Source organism: Lagopus muta, chromosome 8 (genome assembly GCF_023343835.1).
Source record: "Lagopus muta isolate bLagMut1 chromosome 8, bLagMut1 primary, whole genome shotgun sequence".
Taxonomy (NCBI): Eukaryota; Metazoa; Chordata; class Aves; order Galliformes; family Phasianidae; genus Lagopus; species Lagopus muta.
In genome coordinates, this window is record NC_064440.1 from 15,136,116 (window position 1) to 15,153,614 (window position 17,499).

General features: G+C 39.7%; 1 protein-coding gene across 11 annotated transcripts in view; it reads right to left on the reverse strand.

The window, feature by feature from the left end:
* ITGB6 (integrin subunit beta 6) overlaps window positions 1-17,499 on the reverse strand; it is a 48,915-nt gene that overhangs the window by 23,353 nt on the left and 8,063 nt on the right. For 2 of the 11 annotated variants that reach the window (XM_048953488.1, XM_048953486.1), the window contains 9 exons: window positions 15,652-15,818; window positions 8,343-8,407; window positions 7,805-7,881; window positions 6,952-7,031; window positions 4,365-4,569; window positions 3,007-3,253; window positions 2,249-2,414; window positions 1,501-1,662; window positions 701-796 (listed from right to left, as the gene is read on the reverse strand). In XM_048953488.1, coding sequence (XP_048809445.1) covers window positions 701-796; window positions 1,501-1,662; window positions 2,249-2,414; window positions 3,007-3,253; window positions 4,365-4,569; window positions 6,952-7,031; window positions 7,805-7,865 — 1,017 coding nt within the window. In that variant the 5' untranslated portion in view covers window positions 7,866-7,881; window positions 8,343-8,407; window positions 15,652-15,818. The other 9 variants (XM_048953489.1, XM_048953487.1, XM_048953493.1 and 6 more) reach the window with 8 other exon arrangements.

Consider the following 17,499-nt stretch of genomic DNA (forward strand, 5'->3'; position numbering starts at 1 on the left):
GCTTGAAGGCGAAGAGTGCTTTCTTTCATTGCTAATGCTGTCATCTGAGAATCAGTTTCTGAGAGATTTCACTCATGCAACTTTTGTCCAACACTTGGAGTATTATCTTTTCTCAGACAGCTCTACAACTAGATCCAGTCACAGAATCACTGGAAAGTATTCCTTGGGCCACAGAGAGAACAGAAATTAGAAACAGAAAACAGTACTGATGAGTACTGAAAGAAAAGTAAATAAAATTCCCAGATCAGTTAAATAAATAAATAAAGAAAGAAAGAAAGAAGAACCTACATTATTTCACTGTTGAGCATAAAGACATATATTTGTCAGAATGCATTCTTGTTTTATTAAAGGAATAATAGGCTCCTTATCTACCTCACAAATACAAAAGGCTAATCACAGAGATGGTTCCAAATAGTGTAGAAATGCCTCATTTGTCAGTCCTTGTCGATTGACTTGAAAATTACAGTATGATTCACCTTGAAATCCAATTTAAAGTAACGTAAGGACATCAAAATCAATACAGGAAGCAGCATTCTTTAAGTAAAAGAGTCTTTCTGTGACTCCAATATATAATTTCCTAGATATTTTTGTTACACAAATGTCTTGCAGAATTGGCTCCTAAATACTGGAGTGTATCAGCTATGAAAAATAGTGAACCTATTAGCAAATACTGCAGAACTGAAGATTTTAGTTTACTCACCTCGTATGTGTGAACTTGTTCATTCGTGACAGCAAAAATTACCAAAACATTGTTTTGCACAAGTTTGTCAATTAATTGTCCAATTGTGGGGTACTCCTGAAGGCAAACAGAAGAGAGCCTACATTAGTTTCTCCAGGTATGTCCAGATGCTAATTATCACCAATAAAACATAGTTAAGTGACCATAATTGATATTCTGCTGCATAAAATGAACTATCATTAGTCATCAGGTTATATATTAAAAAAAAAAAAAAGTGTGTGTAATTTCCTTGCCTTGTTTTATGGATGTCCCTTAGAGGGAAGCATGGTGTTACTTTCCACATTGGGACTCTCGGTTCAGCTGCATCTGTGGCACAGCCCGAGGAGTAGCAGTGTGCCAGCAGAACAGGGTATGTGCACTAGTTTGGTCACTGAATCTTAAGCTGAAAGTTTTTATTCTTTGAGCAGCAGCCTTAACATTTCTGAATTTCTGCTGAATTCACATCCTTCCTTCCAGGGAAGTAGGTTAATGCAAATTTTGTTACCCCTGCATAAGGTAATACTATTCAGTCTGGTTCCACATGTTTTCTAGGTTAGCAGGAATAAGAGATACAATTTATTTTTTTTTACTTTTAGTTACAATTTGTCACAATTCCACATAAACAAACTGTTCTCTTGTAACTAACATTTGCAACTAAAAGTAAAGCAGATAATAGTAAATGTTTAGCTTCTGCAGCTTCCGTGCATTTCAGTGATTAAGGTACACTTCCACTAGGTTTCTTATTTGCTTCTTTGAGTTGAACAAAATTCAGAGTGAATTACCAGAATAGTTGACATGGAATATTCATTATTGTGGTCCAAATGACAGTTCCCATCATTAGGAATAACAATTCCTGCTAGCTTGCTGTCCATCCCAAAATGGGAATCAGCATCACTCACAAACACCAGCAAATGCAGAGAGTCATTCCTCCATCCAATTTTTTCCTGTCATTTAAAATACATTAGTTCAGTAGACTGTATTACACTCACAAGCAGGAAAGCATCAAAATACTTGGAGAATGGCATCTCAAAACAAATGAAGGGGAACATCTTAAAGAGTGCATCAAAAACATCACATCACCTATTCTAAGAATGAGCATCATCAGTTTGAAAGAGACTATAGTTTTCATTCTGATGTCTTTGGCTAAATTTTTTATTCTCATTTTTGTGTTTATGAAAAAGTGTTGGCTCTGTTCAATTCATTCTGCTTAATACTCTAAGCATAGTTCACCCAACATTTTTAGATAAAAAAATTATTAAGGGAACAGACCCATTAGTTATGCAATTCATATTTTATTTTATTCCTGGCAATTAAATAGAAACAATAAAATATGGCAATATTCATGTATGTTTAACATGTTACAGCCAAAAGTATTTTCACATAAACCTAATGAGGCTCTTGGATCACATTAAAACAACAACAACAACAAACAAATGAAAATAATGATCTACTCCTTTGAATTATAACCATATAATACTGGAAGTGGATATATACAGAGTAACTTGTATCATATCTAGAATTTTCAATTACCTTGCAAACAGCTGCCTGCATAATTGCATCAAATCCTCCCTCTGGAGTATCTATGTTAGCAGAGATTCGCTGTCCTTTTACAATTTCATTGAATCTTTCGGCATCATTTGTCAGTGACAAAACATGCTTGTATCCAAAGGTGGGCAAGCACTCATATGGCACACTTCTGCAAAAGGAGTGAGACAACTCATGGACAGTGCAGAGAGAGAATCCCTACAGTGGCTACATGGCAGGCCTTGCTGGATTACTTTTTGGTTTTGCATCTCTCTTCTGTGCCCGAGAGTAAATGAAACTGCTGTTCTGTGTTGGGTTTCAGTTTGAACCCCTTTAGCATCACAGCATCATAAAATTTCTCTCTATATATAAATGTATACATGTATATTCTAGCAAATAAAAATAAATACATAGTTATTCTAAATATCTCTTTGCTACTCTGTTAAGCACATTTGTAATCAGCAGCAAAACTATAGAGCAGAGTCACTCTCAAGTTCCTCTCTTCAAGTAACGTAGCAGTGTAAGGTAAGGTTGGATCTTGACAATCCTTGGGATCCCATCCAACCCAAGCCATTCTATGATTCTATGCAACAAATTAATGAGAAGTGTAAAGCTCAAACAAATCTTATTTCCCAAACTGACTCAGTTACGACTGGAATAGGGAAGGGATTCCAATGGGGTTGCAAAATTGGATTTTACCATAAGGATTAATATTGTGACTAAATGTTGGCATGCAAACAAATACAGGTACTTTCCCTGCCTACCTGCAAGGGTTGTTTATTTCTTCAGCTGTAGTTTTGATAAATGGTGAAACTGGTTTTTCAACAAAAGATCCAAAACCCAGTCTGAAGTTGCTTGTCAGTTTTGACATTTCTTTGGAAAGAGTTGAGCCTAATTCTTTTATTGTATTCAGGTCATCATCCATGGAAGCTGAAAGATCCATGAGGTAATAGAGGTCAATTGGATAATCTTCACTTTGCCGAACCTTGATCTGGATTGTTTCTTCATGTCCTGTGAAAGTCACGGGAAGATGGGATACATCTTAGTACTTATAAGAAGTAATAAGCAATGGTGTTTAGTTCATAAACTTATATATGGCAAGAATTATTTAGCACTTTAAGCCACCTGTGCAATTAACAAATAACTGGTCAGGCACTGGAGCAGCTCCCCAGGGCAGTGGTCACAAACCCAAGCTGCTGGAGTCTAAGAAGAATTTGAACAGCACTCTCAGCCATAAGGTCTAAATTTTGGGTGGTCCTGTATGGAACCAGGACTTGGACTCAGCAACCCTTGTGGGTCCCTTTCAACTTGGGATACTCTATGATTCTGTGATAACTTTACAAACTCTCAGGCAACAAAAATCTCAAACTGGCTGTCTAGAAAATTAAAAGCAATCCTGGTGTATTTTCTAAACCATTCCTCAGTAAGGCCCCAGTTGTAGACTTGGAACTGATGGCTGTGATTTAAAGATATGAGAACATCCTTTCAGCAGTATGCACCTTTAGAAAATTTTGATATGAAGATCATTAAAGCTAAAGGAAGCACTTACGGGATATGCCACACACATTAAAAAATCAGAGTGTGTACCAAGTTTTACTCTCAGTTGTAGTACTGCAGTATGACCTAACTGGGTGTTTCTTATGTTTTCTTAGTCCAAGCATTACACAGGAAAAGAATCACGTCTCAAAGACCCCAGAGTAGGTATAGAATGCTTCCATAAATGTCACTGCTACCTTGTAAATCCTCAAAGCAAGATTTTTATACTGCCTCTGAGATACGCTGTCTGCCAGATCTGCAGAGGGAGAGGCTGAGAGACAGGGCTGGAGAGATATGGGGGCTTTCCATTCTTTCACAGCCAACTTATTTCCCAGAGAATGCAAGAACTGAACATTAAATCCTTAGTTTTGATGATGGATCCAGCACTTCTGAAAGTATTCCTTCCGAACTTAACGATTATCCGATGAGTCAAACAACAGATAATTTCAGATTGAACATCAATATTTTATCTTTGTCTTTTTTTTTTTCCCCCCACTAGTCTGAGTGTATAACAGTATCTCAGTATACATCAAGAACAGGAAAACAAAATTAAAACAAATCTGCATTTATGACCTGAGTGACTTACCTGGTCGCAGCCTGAGTGTTAATTTCTGGGGAGAAATCTGTGTGACATCAGAATTGTCCTTCTGGGTTGCTATAGTTAGAGGTTTGTTTCTGTGAATTTCCACTTCTGAAATGGGAAATTCAATCAAATTCAACTGGCATCCTTTTGACAAAAGGTTTTCTGGGGTATCACACCTCCCATGAATTCCAGCTGAGTCTGTGTAATTCTAAAGCAAACAGGAAAAGAGATGGATGAGTTAAATATATTTACTGACCAGCCACCAGCAGCAGCTGACAAAACGTCAATCGAATGCCAAAGAACTAGAAACAAAGGTGCAGATTATACAATGAGTGCAAACTAATTCAGAAGGAGATCTAGAGGGCACCGAAATCTCAATTTGCCCTTCGTGGGTCATGTCCCACAGGTGTATAATTAATGTAACTTACACCAGTTTAGTGTCCTGGGAAAAACTACTCTACTGTTGGGGAATGGGAATTATGCCACTCTCACTTGGCTTCTTGCAGCTCTGGGAATGGGAACACAAAGCCCTTCTGAGCCTGCTGTTGTAAGCAAAACACTTACAGGTCTATCTCACAAATTCACCAGCCTTTCCTGAGCAGTTTTGAACTGCTGGTGGAACATCATTTAATAACAGGAGAGCAAATAATAAATTCCTACAGATTCTGTGAGAAAATGGAGGCGTGGTGCACATAATTCTCTGGACTCTTTGTTTTCCTTTGATCTACTCTTTCTCCTCAGCCCTTATTTTACTAATTCATTGAACCAGCAAACACCACAGCTCCCCTCTTTCTCCAGAACTGATGGGGTTCCCACTACTCTGATATGCCCACTCACATCTGGCTCAGCATCCTCCTCCACCTCCCTCCCCCATAGAGGGAACTGCAAGCCTATCGATATCACCTGGATATCTTGCAGTTGGTTCTGGTTCCTCATTTCAAAGCACTTGACATACAATTCTCCCTGGAACGCAAACTCATATTTCAAATACAACATGGGCATTATCCCACATAGCAGTGAGGTTAGTGGTTTGTTTCACGAAGAGGCTTTGATGCCTTATTACCATTTCCTAGAGCTATGTCTAGAATTTAGACCTGCAGGTCAGTCAGTTATCTCCTGAATTGAAAACTGTTATGGCCAACCAGACTTTTTGACAAAAGCTGGGAAGTGCCTGGCAGAACTAACATCAGAACACCTCCTGCCTCTTTAATGGCCGTGGCCCATAGCATGGGACAACTCTTTTCTCCCCGGTTTGGCTGAACTGAGATTGCTTGCCCATTACACCACAAATAATATCTGAGTTCAGTCACTGAGGAACTTTCTACCCAAAACAAAACATATTCACTTTAAACTTATTAAGAACAGAAAACTTATTAAGAACAGAATTCAGCTTCTCCTTGTAATCAAGACTTCATCACTCATGGCTGACACTTGTCAGAGAGCTCACGTATTTTTGTGGAAGCAACACAGGTGAGAACAGCAATTTATCGTGCTTCAGACCAAATCTGACAACCTTGCTCAGAGAAGACTCTCACCAACACCTTCTTCACTGCACAAAGATCAGTGTTACAGAGCTTTCACAGGGAGAACTATACCACCCTCTGTAGTTACACACTTTTAATTGCTGGCTTTTTGAAACGTGCATGCAGAGGCGAACTCATGTTTCAGATATACCTAGAAGGCACATTTTTCTTCTATAGAGGATTTTTTAAGTCAACACGTTGTTTTTCATTTTCTCAATGTATGTGGCAGTATTTCAAATCCTGATCAAATTTCAAGAAAATCCTGTTTTTGCGGCTGACTGCAAACAGAAATTCCTGAAAACACAGGAGTTTCTAATGTTTTGTTGTTGTAAATTGAGTGGGTTTCTTTTTTTATTTTTGAAGTGTGTTGTTTTGTGTGTTTTCCTCCCATGGTAACATTATATACAAATTGCTGAATTATATTTAGCAATCTCCTTAAAAAAAAGTATTCTTTGATCTTTGTGAGTTACTTCATACAGCGATACAGTATTCCTCATCTATGTGTTATTCTGCTATTTTTGAAAGGTGGGAATATTTTCTGATTTACAATTATGCTGCTATCATGAAAAATATCCAATTTCTCACTATTTCTGGCAATTTTTAAATTACAATAGCTAACTTTCTTGCCAGAATTAATTAACTAAGACCCAGAAGACTTGCTAGGAATTATGGAGGTATTTATCACCTTTCACAGGGGAAAATTTTAAAAGCAGAGATGGTAATTGGCTTGCTCAGAGTTACACAGAAAGCCTGTAAGAGTTCTGTAGGAAACAAATCCAAATATTTATGTTAAAGCCCTATGTTTTAGCCAAAATACTCGCACCTATGTGATAATAAATTAGAAAACTGACACTACTGTCATATTTGAAATCAGCCAGAGCTGATACTACAGATATTAATACAGCTTAAAGTCTGTATTTGAATTTCCCTTTTGATTCCTAGGAAGGCTTCACTAAGCACTGCATGCATTACAAAACCATGGGCTAACCCAGTTAAGTCAATACTTTGTCACTCAGAGCCACTACAAACATTTCAAGTTTTACTTTGAAATTTTTGGTATCATCTACCTCTTGGAAGCACCAAGCACAGTGTGGTCCGGAAAGCAAACAATCTTCACAAGTCACTCCACTTTCCTGAGAACAGGTCCCTAAGTTTAAATCCAAGAAGACAAAAGGCTATTAATAATGTGTTTAATCATTCAGTCTGTGATGAATCTGCTCACATTGAGAACATAGGAAGCAAAAGCTATAAACATTTAGCCATACGTAGTGTTACTGATAAAGCCCTTCCCTAAAGATAATATTTCTATTGGTAGAACATTAACTCTCTGGGAAAAACAAAACAAAACAAAGAAAACAGCAGCAACACAATTGCTGATAATTAATATACTTCTGCATGCTTTATAGGTACACATTCACTGAGAATATAGGAATGTGCTACTGTGTTTGTTCCAGTGCACTTGATAAAGCTTTGTGTTTGTGGTACGGGGCAAAACATTGCCAGCATAACCAAAACACCAACAGAGACACCAAACCACAGATGTACACATGCTCACACTTTATACCTAAAATTGCTTCACCCAGGTCTGTAAATTCTTGATATTATTTTAATTTTTTGTGAAAGTACTGGTGAAACATTGAGACCTTGTACGGTATTAAGTTTCTCAGTGGATCAAACAGTGATTAGTATAACCGTAACTACTCGGATGCCTACCTGTTTCATACATATCGTGCTATGTAATGCCCACATAAATCATAGACAAATTCACAGGGCTGCCCTTCAGCAGCATGTCAAGAAAACAGTCGTCAAACAGAAAGTAACAATTAAATACAGGAGACAAAAAACTATTTCATATCAACTTAAAGCAAGAAACAAAGCAAAAATGGTTTTGAAATGCATCTCACTGCCCCTGAGTCTTACCTTGCACATAATTATTTCTTTGCAGAAATAGGAAAAAGAGGCAAAGCAATTCAATCCCCATTCGTTTTCAGTGCTGGCTGTGTGACAAAAAGTGTTAGCGTGTTAATTATAGTCCACGGAAAGGCAGAATGTTGTAAAAATCATCATACATTCCCAAAGTGTATGTTTTCAGATGTCACCTACAACGGACCGCAAGGAAACTTCAAACCTATCAGCAGAGAGCATGAATGAAAATGAAAACAACAGCTACCTGGGCAGGTAAAGACGGCAGGCTGTACATAGAAGTAACCTGAACATGGTTATCACTTCCTTGTTTTCCTGTACTCCTTATAAGGTATACAATCAGAAGGAAAATTCATTCAGGTGAAGACTTCTGTCAATTCCAGTTACTCTGGGTCCTAAAGCAACCCCTGAGAACATTTTTGTGTGTGTGTGCATGTCTGCGTGTGTGTTTTGAGCCACTCTAAAACAATTCCTTTAATTGTTCCCTGAGAGAATACGTTAGGTAAGAGGTCGTAAGGTTGCTAAGTGAATATACCTGGAGAGATGTAAAAATCCCATTTTTTCAGATTCCCTGGTGTGGAGGGAAGCTTGTAAAGGCAGCTGTTAAAAAAAAAAAAAAAAAAAAAAAAAAAAAAAAAAAAAGAACAGAAATTATTCAGTTGTCACAGCTGAGGGCTGGACCTTGAATAACCTGGCTTTGGTTATTCAAGATACAGAACACGTTGATTTTATTAACATTGCAAACTGGAAAGGAAATGCTGCAATTGTGGCTTTTTCTTAATATGCAGAGGAAGGAATAACTGCATTCCCAGTTCTGAAACTGACTTGAAAAAAATCACTTCAGCTTCAGCCCCACAAAAGTGCCCAAACATTCAGTAGCACTATAGCCCAGATAAAAAAAATATAAAGATATTGCTATCTCTTCCCCCTCCAACCCAACTAGAAATGGAGGCAAAATATGTGGTTCTTACAACATCATTAAAGGAAATTAAATGTATTTTTCCTAGATTTCATCTAGCTTTTATGTTATGCTACTCTTGGTTTTGAAAACGATTGGTTCAGGACAACTCCTTTCTCATTGTGAGGGTCTGCAACTGGTCTACACACTGCAGTGTAAAATTGCAATTTCATAGTTGCATTGCTGATGTGTTCTAAAAACATATAACCTGTTTTTCCATCATCAGAAATCCCACCAAAGCAGCAAAGCTAGCTTGTGAAACTGAGCTGCACTCATTGTAAAAACTGACAGGATCAGACCTCTCTTTTCAAACCTGGTGGTAGCTGCAATTTTGGGGCAGGATGTGACAGTAGGGATAGGTCTATACTAGTAAACCCAACATGCCTGGAAGCATTCCTGGGTATGGAGGCCAGCTGGCACAGAAAGAACCACGTTTATGCTTGCAAATTGCCTATTGGGACCGTTCTAGCAACCAAATTGTGCCCAGAAATTGTTTGCAGAGAGTGTTAATTGGAAGAGGTCAAATTCCTGCCAGGGAAGCATTTTAACAGTTTCATAGCACAGAGAATCTCATTCTAGTGCCTGGAAACATTCCCAGGCACATCCGATTTTACTAATATTTACACAGTCCACAGGTAGTTTCGTAGCAGCTCCAACTAGATTACGTCAAGCCTACCTTTGCCCTGCCCTCATGCTCACACCCCTTGGCTCTTACTGGTGTCCAAACAAACAGTGAGCTGATTCAACCTCATCCAATAAAAATCCACACACCTTCTGTAGGCGGGCTGATCTTTACCTGGCTGAGTTCCCTGCCCTCAGTCGCTGCCCACCCCAGTGTGAGCACCAGTTTGAGGGGAGAAGGAGGCAGACAGAGCTGGCAAAGAGATGGGAATATGGCAGTTTGGTTACAGCTCACCTTAGGCTGTTGTGGAACCACACCTTAACATTTCTGTTTACAACAACATTCCAAAGTCTCCTTCAATTTCTTTCTATACCTAGGAGTGTCTTGCTCACCTACAACGATTTCTTGTGGCATGAAAAAAGCATCGATTAAATTATGTTCTCTTAGGTGGTGAGGATGCAAGTCTATGGAGAACAATGTCTGTAGTACATGAGGTCAAAAAGAAATGGAGTCGACTGAAAATGTTTGCTCATATGAAGACAAAATCCTACTGTAACTGCCATCCAACACATTTTATTTCCCTGTCTTTAATTTACATTTGTGTGCGTGTCCTATAATATTGTTGCTATGCCTACAGCCTCTCACAGCTCCAAAAAGCTAGTGCTTGCCCTTTCAATGTTGGAGTTCACTTTGCAGCTCTTACCAGCCTCCGGCAATATGACAACACCTCAAAGAGTGTGCTCAAAGGACTACGTGGCAGTCCTTCAACTACCAGATACCAGACACCAGCAGTCTACAAGGGTAAGGACCAGCCAGCTGAATAGCTGGCAGTTAGAAAAAGCTTATTTTCAGATTCAAAATACCAAAATTTTAAAGAAAGAATTATACAACCTACATAAAACTTACAAATACTGTTTGACATTATTGGTTTTCTGTTTGTGTAGTAACATTTTACATAGGTCCTGGCAAGGACAGCACAGCTGGGGGCTAAGTGCCTGCCTCTGAGTGGGATGGCTGCCAAATCTGAATTAGTCTTGTCTTCAGTAAAACAAATAATTTTCACCAATTTATTGAAGACAGACCTCTCCAGATTGTCTGTAGAGCAGAGAAATAAAAGGACATGGCAAAACAAGTAACAACAAAAACAAACACACACAAAAAAGAGAGAAGAACCAAGTTTCATTTTGGCTTTTAAAAACTCACACAGTGAGAAGATCATAGGACTGGGCAGAGTGGGAATGACAACTTCACTGACAGAGGCACAAGATGATAAGAGAAGTCTTGGGCAAGGCAAAAAAAAAACAAACAAAGACAACTGAGTGTGAAGCAGATGCAACTTGTTTCGCAATGTCACTAAATATCTGATGTGTTATCTAAAGATAATTTGGCTAGGAAGTTCCTCTACTAATATATTGTTTTAATGGCTTGAGCTGCTACACATGCCAGAAAAAATGTAATCTGGAGTAGTCATGCTGATCTGGTCAGGATGTGTAAAATCTCTGGGATCCTGGTTTTGCTTGATTTGACAGCAAGATTTCTTTAAGAAGTTATGTAATACAGTCTTGTTCTGTTAACCCAAATTAGAGGGATCAGCTCAATGAGGGAGATTACATTACAGACAGTGCAACTATCACTGTTTTTATTCTCTACTACATGTTCATTTTGGAGCAAGTTCTGATCTTGCTTAAATCAGAGTTACGGTTTTATAATGACAGATTGCAGCAGAATACAGCTGTTATCTTGTATCTTCAGTATGAGCAATACTGAACAATGCAGGTCTGTTCTTCTTTAAAAGGTAATAAAATTTCTATAGGATAAAATCTTTACTGCATATTTTTCCCCATACCTGGCATTTATAATACATGAAGATAGCACAGAAAGATATTCTGGTCATCCAGTCAACCCTTAGTACATTCACCAAGGAGAAATCAACATTGAAGAGAGAGAGAGAAAGGGAGGAAGGGAGGAAGAAAGAAAAAAAAAGAAAATGTTGTGGATAGGGGATAAGAAATTAAAACAATATTAGCCTCAAGTTGTATTTCATTAATAAGTGTTCTTTCCTCTAAAAGCAACGTGTAACTTTTCTGACAAACTGAGCTGAATTCAGTGGTGAGTCTGGTGATTGGTCTCTAAATGTTTCACAATGGGAGGTGTTTACTTTCATTCAGATCTAAAAGTTACTTCATTTCAGAAAAAAATATCTCCTGCAAATAGCGTATAAACTGAGGTAGTGTGATTGCACAGACAGGGAGACCAGATCAAGAGACAGCAACAATTTTCTCCCGCTATACCAGACAAAACCTGCAAGAAGAGGCACGTTAGGTCCAAAGAATGTTTAATAGTCAACGTAATGTCCCAACCTCATTGGACCAAGGAAAATCTCTTGAATTAGAAGAGATGCATATGGAGGAGAAATTCCTGTAGACAATCTCTCAGACTCATGGCTCTTAATTTGCAACGTTCATCTCATATGCACTCTCACTCTGAGAGCCTAGAATAAAACTGAGTAATCTAAAATCTGGATGTTTCGCAGGATGAAACAGTTGTGTGGATATTTACAAAGATGGGGGAAGTGCTTCCTGCCCTTCAGAAAACTTCTGGTGTTTTCCTGCCCAGCCCTGTAGAAATGAAAGCAGTGAGATGGAGATCACAGTTCAGGTCAAACTTTTTTGACCAGAGAGATTGTAACTGAAGGATGTGCTAAAGTCTACCAAAGAAGTGATACAAAGTAGATACAGGTTCCGTAGTTACCCAGTTTTGTTAATCTGCGCCAGGATAGCTGGGTGTAGCTGCAACAGAAAGCAACCCCAGTCCAAAGAAACCACTGTCAGTATTTGAGCCCTGCAGAAACAACACAGGGTGTGGTAAGTGGAGATATGAGTGCCCAGTGACTGAGTTCCCATGATTTGACTTCTAGTGGGCTGCAAGAACTGAATGGCTGCAGGTTGGGCAGGAAGGTTTCCCTGCAGCCCTGTGACTCAGGCCATGACTCATGCTTCTACCTCCTCTTGTTTCCGGCGCAGCGCACTGCTGCTACACAAGGGCAGACTGAAGTCAGCAAGCCACCTCTTAGTGAACAGGGAGGAAATAGGAGGGATTGTTCACCAACTGTGCAGCAAACAGCAGGCAGACAACGCAGGGTGTTTTCAATCTGTGTTTACCTTACTCACAGCTCTGACCAAGCTTGTCACAGCCAAGGCTGTGAGCAAACCTTTGTCCTCAGTTTTCTTTGCGTGATTTAACAGTCTGAAAGATTTGTTTGATTTTCAGATTTGAATAAATTCTCACTCAAACCCAAATAGTCAAACCTCCAAATTGCACCAGGGCTCAAATGGAACTGGTAGAAAACCATGTGGTTTCCAGCTGGGATCTTCACCCAATCCACAGCATTCAGAACACACCAGGAATTTCCACATGGCCTACTGAATCTGGTCTGAGCTTCTGTTTGATTTTCACAGTTGCACTACACATCTATTTCTCTGTGTTTTAAAAGCAATGCTGGTGGGACCCCAGAGCAACATTCAGTGCTATGCTGGTGGTTGGGATGGCCCTGAGCATCAGCTCCACAACATTTAACTTGACAGTAAGGGTGACAGAGCACTGGGACAGGCTGCCCAGAGAGGTTGTGGAGTCTCCTTCGACAGCAATATTCAAGACCTGTCTAGATGTCTTACCTCTGCGACCTCCTGTAGAGTACCTGGGTTATAGCAGGGGGGTAGGACTCAATGATCTCTCGAGGTCCCTACCAACCCCTGCAATTCTGTCAATCTGTGACTGTTAACTGTGCATGATGTCAGATCTCTGCATGAGAACTAGAGAGCTCTCTGCAGATGCCCTCTTTCAGATGTACACTGAAAGCAAACTCTGACTCCTGTCCCTGTTACAAAGGCAGTCCTGAGACACGCAACTTCAACTGCATAGCAAGAAGTGCTAAGGGTGAGCAAGATGAGCTTGGTGACAGTGCTCTGCTTTGGAAAAAGCCAGTAGGAAATAGTAACTACGATATATTCAGATCTGACTTATCTAGATGTAAATTCAAAACTACCAGGCTGGGATTCAATCACTGTTTAAAAGTACTTTTTTCCACTAGGATCTCATACAGAGAAAATGTATTTATATTATAACTGACCTTGTATACTTAGGGGTACAGAACTCCAGTGTTTTGCTGAAACACAGGGACTGAAAAACATTAATCTAGAATAGCCAGAATAGATAGTTCAACTCGGCTCTCAGACAGCTGCTACAAATGGAGAAAATGGGTTGACTGAAACGAACTGGATTTATGAAACTTTCAAAGAGTTATTCTGAACTTTGGAAGCATGGTTTCTATTCACAGGCATGCTGAATTCGGCACTCTCCTCCTGCCTGAGGGCCCGGGCTCTTGGTGGAAAGAGATGGATTTGGGGTTTCAGGAGCTCTTCGTGCAGAGTGCTGCCATCTAATGGCTGCTCTGCTGCTCTGGAGCAGAGAAGGATTACCTGGTAATCCTGTGGGCATAAGGATGATCAATACTAACTCCACTACTGCCCATGGGCAATATTTTGTCTCACTCTGTGTTTTAGAACTTTTGGAAACAGTTATACCTTTTTTTAAACAATTTGGTCGTTTATGTTATTACCTTAAGGTTATAATTTTTTTGTTAGCATAATATTAAACAATTGAACAAAAACCACACCAGACCAAGAACATGCAAATAAAACCATCACTAGATAAAAATAAAATCAACTAACTCAGTTTAATTGCCCTGAGTAACACAAAAAGGATAAGGCACAGCATGTTTCCCTAACAATGCTTTCCAGGAATTCCAAATGAATCATAGAATGGCTTGGGTTGGAAGGGAACACAAGGATCATCAGACTCCAAAGCCCCTGCCGCAGGCAGTGTCACCAACCACTAGGTCAAGTACTGGATCAGATACAAATCCTATCGGTAATATTTGATTGATATCTTCTTCTTGCCCCAGGTATATATGACAGCACTGCCTTGCTTTGGCTGAAAATTTTACAAGACCGGAATGACTGTAATGTAAAACAATTAAACATACTTCATCCTTAATATTTTGCAGCATGCCAGCACATCACAGGAGGCCATAGAGTCACGTTTTCTTTATGAACCAATAGATTAACTGAAATTTCAAAAAATACTGCTGTTATAGTAACCTCATAAGATTGCTCAGACTGTCTCCCTGGCACAGAGGCAAAGAGAAAGTGGCTCCACTCACCTTTAGGCTATATGCAAGAAATCAGCGAATTCTGTATTATCCAGTTTTCAGGCAAGTGAGTTCCATTTTGCTGCAATACTTTGACTCACACGGGTTTGTTCCTGTTACTCTCACTAGAAGAGCGTTTCAGAGACTTCACTCTTCTCATGGATGGAGACCCTCTAAACTCCAGATCGACTAACTTTCAATTTATATCCATTTGTTTTAGTGACAACATTGTCTGGTAACTCAAATAACTTCTTGCCCTTCCTAGCATTTGCCCTGCCCTTCATTCCCCTCCCCTGGATGTATTAATAGAAAGCAATTGTATAGCTCTCATTCTTTGTTTTGTCCAGCGGTACTTCTCCATGTTTCTTCCAATGTTCCTTCTGAATTATAGGGGCAGACTCTTCCAGGATTCCAGAAGAGCTCTGACCACTGCCTCCTACACTGGTGTCTGTACTTGCGTACACCTCGCTAAGCCACCTACAGCCTATCTAAGGAGAATCATTTTTGCAACTTCCATGGCACCGTTGCAGCTCTCTGAACATCCTTCCATGGCTGACCAAGATGTTATGCCCCTTCTCCCATCCCCTTGCTAAGCCACAGTTTGTAACAGAAACCATTTCATTTTATGTTAAATCCAATCCCACACCTCCAGCTCTCCAGTTCTCCCACTCCATCTTTGCAAACGTATGGATGTTTTTGTTGTCTGAGCTTACCACTTTTATCAGCAACAAAAGCATTAATAATTTCAGAGGTTAGCTGAAACAAGGATGCTTGAAATTCTGTCTGTAACCTCTAGGTAGCCCAACAATTCCCTTTTCAGAACAGATGGTATCCTACATACATATTCTCAGCTCTTATACATTTTATCAATTATTGTTTTCATCCCATTCTACTCTGTTTTATCCACACATCTTTATTTATTCTTTTTTGCAGAATGTATATAACATTAATTAAGGTTAATTAATGAATCTGTAGGTGTGAGGTTGCCTCTTCTCTACTCTTCTCTCCTTTTTTTTTTAGCAGGTCTTCTAAGTAGAACTTACTTCTGTACTTACAATTTAATTTGCTGCTTCTTGCATCATTTCAGGATGGGTTATGGACTTCATCCCACTCTGAGCCTACACTGCTCTTTGGATTTAATTTTCAAATTTGGAAATGTTTGTTCTTACTTCTACAGATGCTTCCCATCTTGATTCCATTATTCTACATGATGTATACCATTCTATTCACAGAAAAGAAAAAAAAAAAAAGGAAAAGAAAATAATTATTTTTGGCAGTATCTACATTATTTTTGATCCCCACTCCATCCTTATCACATACCAGACCTCTTTTTTATCTTTTTGGTACATGAAAATTTTAATTTTCAAATTCAGTTGACAGAAGGTAAGTATTAGCATATACAATTGCACTTCTCTTTTCCTGAGACAGTTTCTTCCCCTATAGCTTTCACTCTTTTTGCTAACTCCTATTACCTTTTACTGGGGATTTATTCATCCAGCAAAATGCTAATATCTTTTATTCTTTACTTACGGTGGGAAGTGCAGATTTGTTATAATTCATATTTAATTTAAATAAATCCTAATGCTCAGGTTTGGAACTTCCATCCATGTGACATCACTAGCAGTTTCTCTAGTTTCTCAAAAATTGTCCTTCTGAAGTACTGTATTTAACATGCCTATTTTTGTTTATTCTTTCAAATATTTTCAATTGAGTTAACTTTAGTGAGGCTATTTTCTACAACCAGCTGCTCTATGTCATCAGTACCTAACAAAGACCACCTAGAATAGCACCATACCCGTCCAGTGATTGCTCAGTGATGAAATCTGCCAGATATCACACCCTGGAATAACTGACTGCTGTTATCGGTAACATTTTCTTTATTTCTGTGCCATTAAAATTTTCCATAATGACACAATGCTTGGAAGCTGAAGTTTAGTCATCTCTGTTACAGATATGCATAATCATTCCTCAGCAGTCCTTCAGAAGACCCTTATTCGCCTTCACAGAATCACAGAATCACAGCATTGTAGGGGTTGGAAGGGACCTCCAGAGATCATCGAGTCCAACCCCCCTGCCAAAGCAGGTTCCCTACAGCAGGTCGCACAGGTAGGCATCCAGGCAGGTCTTGAACATCTCCAGAGAAGGAGACTCCACCACCTCCCTGGGCAGCCTGTTCCAGTGCTCCGTCACCTCACTGTAAAGAAGTTTTTGCGCATGTTTGTGCAGAACTTCCTATGCTGCAGTTTCCAGCTGTTTCCCCTTGTCCTGTCTCCACTCACCACTTAAAAGAGTCCGGCCTCGCAATTCTGCCCCCCACACCTTAGATATTTATAGACCTGGATCAGGTCCCCTCTCAGTCTTCTTTTCTCAAGGCTGAACAGACCCAGTTCACTCAGCCTTTCCTCATAGGGGAGATGCTCCAGGCCCTTCACCATCTTTGTGGCCCTCCGCTGGACTCTTTCCAAGAGATCCCTGTCTTTTTTTGTACTGGGGAGCCCAGAACTGGACGCAGTACTCCAGATGAGGTCTTACCAGGGCAGAGTAGAGGGGGAGGATCACCTCCTTTGACCTGCTGGCCACGCTCTTTTTAATGCACCCCAGTAAGCCATTGGCCTTTTTGGCCACAAGGGCACACTGCTGGCTCATGGCCAACCTGTCATCTACCAGGACACCCAGGTCCCTTTCCGCAGAGCTCCCCTCCAGCAGGTCATCCCCCAACATGTACTGGTGCATGGAATTATTCCTCCCCAGATGCAAGACTCTACACTTGCTTTTGTTAAACCTCAACCGTTTTTTTTCTGCCCAGCTCTCCAGCCTATCCAGGTCTTGCTGAATGGCAACACAGCCTTCAGGCGTGTCAGCCAATCCTCCCAACTTATGTTACCCCAGAACTTCTACAGCTT